This window comes from Coturnix japonica, unplaced genomic scaffold, assembly GCF_001577835.2.
Source record: "Coturnix japonica isolate 7356 unplaced genomic scaffold, Coturnix japonica 2.1 chrUnrandom741, whole genome shotgun sequence".
NCBI lineage: Eukaryota > Metazoa > Chordata > Aves > Galliformes > Phasianidae > Coturnix > Coturnix japonica.
Genome location: NW_015440102.1, coordinates 18,065 through 27,923, shown reverse-complemented (window position 1 = coordinate 27,923; position 9,859 = coordinate 18,065). Strand labels below are relative to the sequence as shown.

The 9,859-nt window shown below is 50.3% G+C and overlaps 1 protein-coding gene across 1 annotated transcript in view; it reads right to left on the bottom strand.

The window, feature by feature from the left end:
• Nucleotides 1–9,859, bottom strand: part of LOC107307645 (serine/threonine-protein phosphatase 2A 65 kDa regulatory subunit A alpha isoform-like) — a gene marked incomplete at its 3' end in the record, with an annotated part of 34,085 nt that overhangs the window by 8,669 nt on the left and 15,557 nt on the right. Inside the window, 4 exon segments of the mRNA XM_032441907.1 lie at nt 2,595–2,674; nt 6,679–6,712; nt 6,715–6,795; nt 9,655–9,741. Of these exon segments, the coding sequence (XP_032297798.1) occupies nt 2,595–2,674; nt 6,679–6,712; nt 6,715–6,795; nt 9,655–9,741 (282 nt within the window).

The following is a 9,859-nucleotide window of genomic DNA, read 5'->3' as shown; positions in this document are numbered from 1 at the left end:
ATATGGGGGTTGTATGGGGGTATATGAGGTTGTATGGGGTTGTATGGGGTACTATGGGGGATATACGGGGAGAAATGGGGGGTTATATGGGGTATATGGGGGTTATATGGGGGTATATGGGGGTTGTATGGGGTTGTATGGGGGTTATATGGGGTTGTATAGGGCTTGTATGGGGTTATAAGGGGGATATACAGGGGGATATGGGGGGTTATATGGGGTTATATGGGGTTGTATGGGGTTCTATGGGGTTCTATGGGGTTCTATGGGGGTATGTGGGGGTTATATGGGGTTGTATGGGGTTATATGGCGTTATATGGGGGGATATGGGGTTGTATGGGGTTGTATGGGGTTATATGGGGTTGTATGGGGTCCTATGGGGGATATACAGGGGGATATGGGGGTTATATGGGGTTATATGGGGTCATATGGGGTTGTATGGGGTACTATGGGGGATATACGGGGGCATATGGGGGTTATATGCGGTTATATGGGGTTGTATGGGGTTGTATGGGGTTGTATGGGGTTATAGGGGGGTATATGGGGTTGTATAGGGGTTGTATGGGGTTGTATGGGGGTTGTATGGGGGTTATATGGGGTTGTATGGGGGTATATGGGGGTATATGGGGTTATATGGGGGTTGTATGGGGTTATATGGGGTTATATGGGGATGTATGGGGTTATATGGGGTCGTATGGGGTTGTATGGGGTACTATGGGGGATATACGGGGGGATATGGGGTTTATATGCGGTTATATGGGGTTGTATGGGGTTGTATGGGGGTATATGGGGGTTATATGAGGATATATGGGGTTGTATGGGGTTATATAGGGGTTATATAGGGGTTGTATGGGGTATATGGGGTTGTATGGGGGTTATATGGGGGTATATGGGGTTGTATGGGGTCCTATAGGGGATATAGGGGGGNCACATATGGGTTGTATGGCGGACTATGGGGATATACCCGGGGGCATATGGGGGTTATATGCGGTTATATGGGTTGTATGGGGTTGTATGGGGTTGTATGGGTTATAGGGGAGTATATGGGTTGTATAGGCGGTTGTATGGGGGGTAGGGGGTTGTATGGGGGTTACTATGGTTGTATGGGGTTTAAGCATGTATAGCGCGGGACTATAATAGGGCTTTTAATATCGCAGGTGGTGCTCTTATTGCTAGTCGGGTGTTTAGATTTATAGAGTGGATTATGTTCCTATATGCTAGGAGATGCTTGATATCGAGGTAGCGTCATTCCTGGTTGTTTGAGGTCGTATGGCGTTGTTATGGTGGGTTATATGGGGGATATACGGGGGGATATGCGGTTTATATGCGAGTTATATGGGGTTGTATGGGGTGTATGGGGGTATATGGGGGTTATATGAGAAATCATTATGGGCGGTGTGTATTGGGGTTAATTATAGGGGTTATATAGGGGTTGTATGGGGTATATGGGGTTGTATGCGGGGTTATATGGGGTATATGGGGTTGTATGGGGTTCCTATAGGGGATAATAGGGGGGAATATGAGGGGTCATATGTGGTTATAATGGGGTTGTTCATGGGGTCCTCCGATAGGGATACTTATAGGGGGGATATGGGGGTATACGTTATGGGGTATATGGGGTTATATGGGCTTGTATTGGGTTATATGGGTTGTGCTATAGGGGTTATATCGGGGTTCTATGGGGTAATATATGGGGTATATGGGTTTATTGGGAGTTAGTATGGGGTTAGTATGGGTTGTATGAAGGTTGTATGCGAGTTTAGTATCAGGGGATGTATGGGGGTTGCATTGGCGGTTGATATGACAGGTACCTATAGGGAGATATTACGGGGGGAGCTGAGGGGGTTGTAATGGGGTATTATGAAATGGGCGTTGATGATGGGGATCCTGTATGGGGTTCTTATGGGGTTGATATAGGGGTTGTATGGTTATAAATGAGGGGATACGGGGGTTGTCTCTATGGGGGGACTTCATGGGGTAATATGGGGTCTGTATTGGGGTCATAACCCCCCCCTTGACCCCCCATTTTAACCCCCATACCCCCCATAGCCCCCCATTCCATTAAAGCCCCCCCCCCATTTTAACCCACCTCATCCTTGAGCTGTGCCAGGAACAAGGGCAGCAGATGAGCCCCCCACAACCCCCTATAGCCCCATTTTAACCCCCAAATCCCCCCATAAGCCCCCCATTGAACCCCCCATTTTAACCCCAAAGTGCACCCCGATTAGACCCCCATAACCCCCCCGATTTTAACCCCCAAATCCCCCCATAGCCCCCCATAACCCCCCATTTACCCCCAAATCCACCCATAGCCCCCATAACCCCCCCATTTAACCCCCAAATCCCACCCATAGACCCCCATACCCCCCAGTAGCCCCCATATTAAAAGCCCCCCCCCCATTTATAACGCCACCTCATCCCTTGGAGCTGGGCCAGGAAAAGGCAGGAGATGTGGCCCCCAGGACCCCCTAGACCCCCATTTTAACCCCAAATCCCCGCCATAGACCCCCATTTTAAACACCCCATAATCCCACCTCATCCTTGAGCTGGGCCAGGAAAACCCAACGGGCAGCAAGATCTCCACCGGGTTGTCCTTACCCCAGGATGGGGGACAGCCCCATTATCACCGACGCCAGAGCCGACTTCACGTTGTTGGTTAGGCGTCCGATACCAGCTCCTATAGGGCATATATGGGCGCATGGAGGGACCCGCTCCCCTAATTTAATAGGGACCCCCCCCATAAACCAATATAAGGACCCCCCCCCCCGCATAGATAGTGGCTGACGAAGGACCCACTCCCCAATATAAGACCCCCCCCACACCAATTATTAGGACCCCCCCCCCCATTAGAATATGGCTATGAAGACCCCCTCCCAATATAGGACCCCCCCATAAACCAAATATAGGGACCATCCCCCATAACCAATACAGGACCCCCCCCCCATAATCAATATAGACCCCCACATAACCAATATAGGGAAGAGGACCCCCCCCCCCCATAGATATGCTACGAAAGACCCCCTCACCCAAGTATAAGACCCCCCATCACCAATATAGGACCCCCCCCCCCCATAAGATATGCGCTACGAAGACCCCCTCCCCAATATAGGGACCCCCCGACAAAAACAGATATTAGACCCCCCCATAACCCCAATACAGGACACCCCCCCCATAATCAATTATAGGGACCCCCATAACCAACTATAGGACCCCCCCCCCAGTAACCAAGGTATTAGACCCACCCCATAACCAATACAGGACCCCCCCCCATAATCAATAATAGGACCCCCCCCTAACCAATATAGGACCCCCCATAAACAACACATAGGACCCCCCCCCATAACCACAATATGAAGACCCCCCCATTAACAATACAGGGACCCCCCACCCAATACAGGAAGCCCCCCCCCGAATGTCAGAGCTGACTTCACCGTAGTTGGTTGGGCATCTGGATACCAGCTCCTATACGGGCATATATGGGCATGGAGACCCCTCCCCATATAAGAACCCCCCCAATAACCAATTTAGGACCCCCCGCACCAGATATGGGGCTATGAAGCCCCCTCCCCAATATAGGACAACCCCCCCCCAGTGGACCAGAGCTCTGAAACTTCTGACACCAGCCTCCTAAGGGAACACGGGAGACCCCTTCCCCAAATAGAGACCCCCCCCGCACCCATAACCAATATAGGACCCCCCCCCATAGATATGGCTGTTGAAGACCCCTCCCCAATATAGCCGAAGCCCCCCCCCCAAATTGCAGAGGCTGACATTCATGGTGTTTGGTTGGCATTTCCTGAACCCCAGCTCTATAGGGATATTATGGTGCATGATGTAGACCCCTCCCCCAACTATAGGACCCCCCCCATAAACCAATAAAAGGAGCCCCCCCATAAACCAATAACGGACCCCCCACCCAATATAGGAAGCCCCCCCCCGATGTTCAGAGCTGACTTTTCACGTGTTGGGTTGGCATCTTGATACCAGATCCTATAACGGATATATGGGCATGGGAGGACCCCTCCCCAATTATAAGACCCCCCCATAACAATATAGAGACCCCCCCAATAAGCTTTATCAGGGACCCCCCCCATAACCTAAATATTAGGACCCCCCCCATAAACCAATTACAGGACCCCCCCCCCAATATAAAGGAAGCCCCCCCTTAATGCCAAACCGAGCTGACTTAATGTTGTTGGGTTTGGCGTCCGACCACCACTACCGGTATATGGACATGGAGCCCCTCCCCAATTAAGGACCCCCCTCGAAACCAATATGATGGATCCGTCCGCTGTCGCATAAACCAATATAGGGACCCGCCCCGCATAAACCGAATATAAGGACCCCCCCCATAACCAATATAGGACCCCCCACCCAATATAGGAAGCCCCCCCCGATGCCAGAGCCGACTTCACGTGTTGGTTGGCATCCAACACCAGCTCCTATAGGGATATATGGGCATGGAGGACCCCTCCCCAATAAGGAACCCCCCCATAACTATATAAGACCCCCCCCCATAAACCAATATGAGGAACCCCCCCCCACCTTAGAATATGGCTATGAAAGGACCCCCCACCCAATATAGGAAGCCCCCCCTGATTGCCAGAGCTGACTTCCACGGGGGTTGGCATCTGATACCACTCCTATAGGGAACAGGGAGACCCCTCCCCAATATAGGACGACCCCCATAAAATATAGAAGCCCCCCACAATAACGAACGAATAGCACCCCACCAGCGCCGAATAATAGGAAGCCCCCCCCAATGTCAAGAAGCTGACTTATGTGCTTGGTTGGCTTGAGTACGCAGCTACGCTAATGAAGAATGAAAACATATATTGGGCATGGAGACCCCCCTCCCCAATGGATAGGACCCCCCCCATAACCAATATAGGACCCCCCCATAACCAATATAGGACCCCCCCTCCCCAATATAGGACCCCCCCCATAACCAATATAGGACCCCCCCTATAAACCCAATATAGGGGACCCCCCCATAAGCCGAATATAGGACCCCCCATAGAACCAATATAGGACCCCCCCACACCATAGATAGAGGCTATTGAAGACCCCCGTCCCCATATGAGGGACGCCTCCCCAATATAGGACCCCCCCCATCCCCATCCCATTATCCCCACTTATCATCCATTCCCATAATATTCTTCCCCCATCCCATTTAATCCCACTTGATCCCATTGATCCCATTCCCCCATCCCATTTGATCCCATTAATCCCATTAATCCCATCCCATTAATCCATTAATTTCCATTAAATCCAATCCTATTAAATTCCGATTAAATCCCCATTAACCCCATTACCCCCAGTTAAACCCCATTGTATCCCATTAATGCTCGATTAATCCCATTAAGCCGCATTACCCCCATTATATCCCAATTGTTAACCCCCATTAACCCCATTACTCCCATTACTCCCATTAACCCAATTATACCCCATTATCCCATTAGAACCCCATGACCCCATTACCCCCATTGGACCCCATTATCCCATTAACCCCATTAACCCCATTATCCCCATTACCCCATTAAACCCGCATTACCCCCATTATCCCATTATACCCCATTTATCCCATTAAACTCTCATTAACCCCCACTTGACCCATTACCCCCAGTTAACCCATTGATCCCGCTATCCCCATTGACCCTCATTTTTACCCCATTACCGCCCATGGAACTCCATTAACCCGCGATGGACTCCATTGACCCCATTAACCCCCATTTACCCCCATTGACCCCATGTAACCCCATGTTGACCCCATTACCCCCATACCCCATTACCCTCCATTGAGCCCCATTAACCCCATTTGACTCCAATTACCCCCATTTGAACCGCCATTAACCCCATACCCCCATTGACCCCATTAACCCCATTACCCCAGTTGACTCCATTGACCCCATTACCCCCAAAATTGACCCCACTGACCCCAACCAGTAATGCAAGGGAGCCAGGGATCTGCCCCATGATCACGCGAAAGCAAAGAAGGCCCGTATTACTCTCTTGCAAGGCAGTCGGGGGGAAGGTTCTCACAGACTCTATGGGTTCATATGAGATACATATGGCCATATAGCGGCCATAATAATAGGAGGGTCATATTAGGGGCCATATGGGACATATAAGCTAGAACAGGGCCATATAATAGGGTACATGGGTTTGGCACTAATATTCACATAAGAAGGGGTTCTAGTGGAGAGCCGAGAACACCATATGGGAATCATTACAGGGCTATATAGGGTCATTATGGGGCCAATATGGGGTCATATTAGGGGCCATATGGGATCATATGGGCGTCAATATTGGGATCATTTGGGGCCATATGGGATCATATGGGGTCATATGGTGATATATGGGGTGTCATATGGATGCCATATGGGGTCATTATGGGGGTCGATATAGCGCCCATATGGGATCAGTATGGGGGGCATTTGCGGAATCATTATGGGGTCATATTGGGGTCATATAGGGCCATATGGGAATCATATGGGGTCATATTGGGATCATAGGGGTCATATGGGGTTCATATTTTAGGGCCTATGGGATCATATGGGGTCATATAGGGGCCATATTCAGGGCCATTATGGGGTCATATAGGTCCATATAGGGTCATATAGGGCCATATAGGGCCATATGGGATCATATGGGGCCATATGGGGTAGGGTTATTGCTGACCTTTGACTTTATGGGACGCGGCCGCCCTGACCTCGTGGCCTCACAATCCTTCATGAGGTTCTGGAAGGCCCCGACCAAATCCGTCTTGGTGATCTCCGGCCCCACGGCTTTCTGCAGCTATGGGGAGATGTGGGCAGGGTCACGGGATATGGGGGATATGGGCAGGGTTTAGGGTGATATGGGGGATGATGGGGGATATTGGCAGGTCAGGGGACCTGTGGGGGATTATCGGGGGGATATTGCGGAGATTGGGGATAGCAGGGGATATGGGGGGATATAGGAAGATACTGGGGGATTGGGGGGCATATGGGGGGAATAGGGGGGTATGGGGGCAGGGTTAGGGATATGGGGGATATAGGGGGACTATGGGGGGATATGGGGGGAGATATGGGGATATAGGGGGATAATGCGGGGATATGGGGGGATATGCGGGGGATATTTGGGGGGATATACGGGGATATGGGAGGGATATAGGGGATATGGGCCGGGACTATGCGGGGATATGGGGGAGAGGGAGATGAAGCAGGAATATAGGGGATATGGCGGGATAATAGTAGGGATATTGGGGGAGATATGGGGGAAATAGGATTATTGGGCTGGGGATATAGGGGGATATGGGGGGAGGATATGGAGAGTAGGGGGATATGGGGAATATGTGGGGAATGGGGAATGGGGGGGAGTATGGGGAGATATGGCGGGATATGGGGAGATACTGGGGGGGATTATAGGGGGATTAGGGGGATATCAGGGGGATATGGGGGGGATAAGAGCGGTGTGGAAGGTATGAGGGAACTATGGGGGGGATATGGAGAGAATAATATGGGGCATGGTTAGGAGGATAAGGAGGGGATATAGGGGGGATATGGGGGATATGGGGGAAATAGGGGGAGATATTGGGGGGATTATGGGGGGAAAATAGGGGGATATGGGGGATATGGGGGGAAAAATATAGAGGGGAATGGGGGATATGGGGGATATAGGGGGCATGGTAGAGAGTATGGGAGAGGGATATGGGAGGGGATAGTGGAGAGGATATGGGGAGGGGGATATGGTGGGATATAGGGGGATTAATGGGGGGATAAATGGGGGGGATATGGGGGGACGACATGGGTAGGGATCATGCGGGGAAATATATGGGGGGAATGGGCAAGAGGTTAGGGGATATGGGGATATGGGCGAAGGGATATGGGGGGGGGTATGAGGCGTAAAGGAAGGTGATATGGAGGGATATGGGGTTATATGGGGTTTTATGGGGTTCTATGTGGTTCTATGGGGTTCTATGGGTTCTATGGGGTTCTATGGGATTCTATGGTGTTCTATGGGGTTCTATGGGGTTGTATGGGTTTCTATGGGGTTCTATGGGGTTCTATGGGTTCTATGCCCCCACCTCAGTGAATTTATCGGCCACCATGTACCGCATATGGGTTCTATGGGGTATAATGGTGTTCTATGGGTTTCTATGGGGTTCTATGGGGCTCTATGGGGCTCTATGGGGTTCTATGGCCCCACCTCAGTGAATTTATCGGCCACCATGTACCGCATATGGGTTCTATGGGTTCTATGGGGCTCTATGGGCTCTATGGGGTTCTATGGGGCTCTATGGGCTCTATGGGGTTCTATGGGTTTCTATGGGTTTCTATGGGGTTCTATGGCCCCACCTCAGTGAATTTATCGGCCACCATGTACCGCATATGGGTTCTATGGGTTCTATGGGGTTCTATGGGTTTCTATGGGTTCTATAGGGTTCTATGGGTTTCTATGGTGTTCTATGGTGTTCTATGGTGTTCTATGGTGTTCTATGGGGTTATACGGGGTTCTATGGGTTCTATGGTGTTCTATGGGGTTCTATGGTGTTCTATGGTGTTCTATGGGTTCTATGGGTTCTATGGGGTTCTATGGGGTTCTATGGGTTCTATGGGGTATATAGGGTTCTATGGTGTTATATGGGGTTCTATGGGATTCTATGGGTTCTATGGGTTCTCTGGGTTTCTATGGGTTCTATGGGGTTCTATGGTGTTCTATGGGGTTCTATGGGGTTCTATGGGTCTCTATGGGTTTCTATGGGGCTCTATGGGTTTCTATGGGGTTCTATGCCCTCACCTCAGTGAATTTATCGGCCACCATGTACCGCATATGGGTTCTATGGGGTATAATGGTGTTCTATGGGTTTCTATGGGTTTCTATGGGTTTCTATGGGGCTCTATGGGGCTCTATGGGGTTCTATGGCCCCACCTCAGTGAATTTATCAGCCACCATGTACCGCATATGGGTTCTATGGGGTTCTATGGGGTTCTATGGGTTTCTATGGGGCTCTATGGGGTTCTATGGGGTTCTATGGGGTTCTATGGGCTCTATGGTGTTCTATGGGTTCTATGGTGTTCTATGGTGTTCTATGGTGTTCTATGGGGTATAATGGGGCTCTATGTGTTTCTATGGGTTTCTATGGGGTTCTAAGGGGTTCTATGTGTTTCTATGGGTTTCTATGGGTTTCTATGGAGTTCTATGGGTTTCTATGGGTTTCTATGGGCTCTATGGGGTTCTATGGGGTTCTATGGGTTCTATGGGTTCTATGGGGTATATGGGGTTATATGGGGTTTTATGTCCCTCACCTCAGTGAATTTATCCGCCACCATGTACCGCATATGGGTTCTATGGGGTTCTATGGGTCTCTATGGGGTTCTATGGGGCTCTATGTGTTTCTATGGGTCTCTATGGGGTTCTATGGGGCTCTATGTGTTTCTATGGGGTTCTATGGGGTTCTATGTGTTCTATGGCATTCTATGGGGTTCTATGGGTTCTATGGGGTTCTATGGGGTTCTATGGTGTTCTATGGGGTTCTATGGGGTTATATGTGGTTCTATAGGGTTCTATAGGGTTCTATGGGGTTCTATGGGGTTCTATGGGCTCTATGGGTTTCTATGGGCTCTATGGGTTTCTATGGGGCTCTATGGGTTTCTATGTGTTCTATGCCCTCACCTCAGTGAATTTATCAGCCACCATGTACCGCATATGGGTTCTATGGGGTTCTATGGGGTATAATGGTGTTCTATGGGTTTCTATGGGGCTCTATGGGGCTCTATGGTGTTCTATGGGGTTCTATGGGGTTCTATGGGGTATATGGGGTTATATGGGGTTCTATGGCCCCACCTCAGTGTATTTATCAGCCACCATGTACCGCATA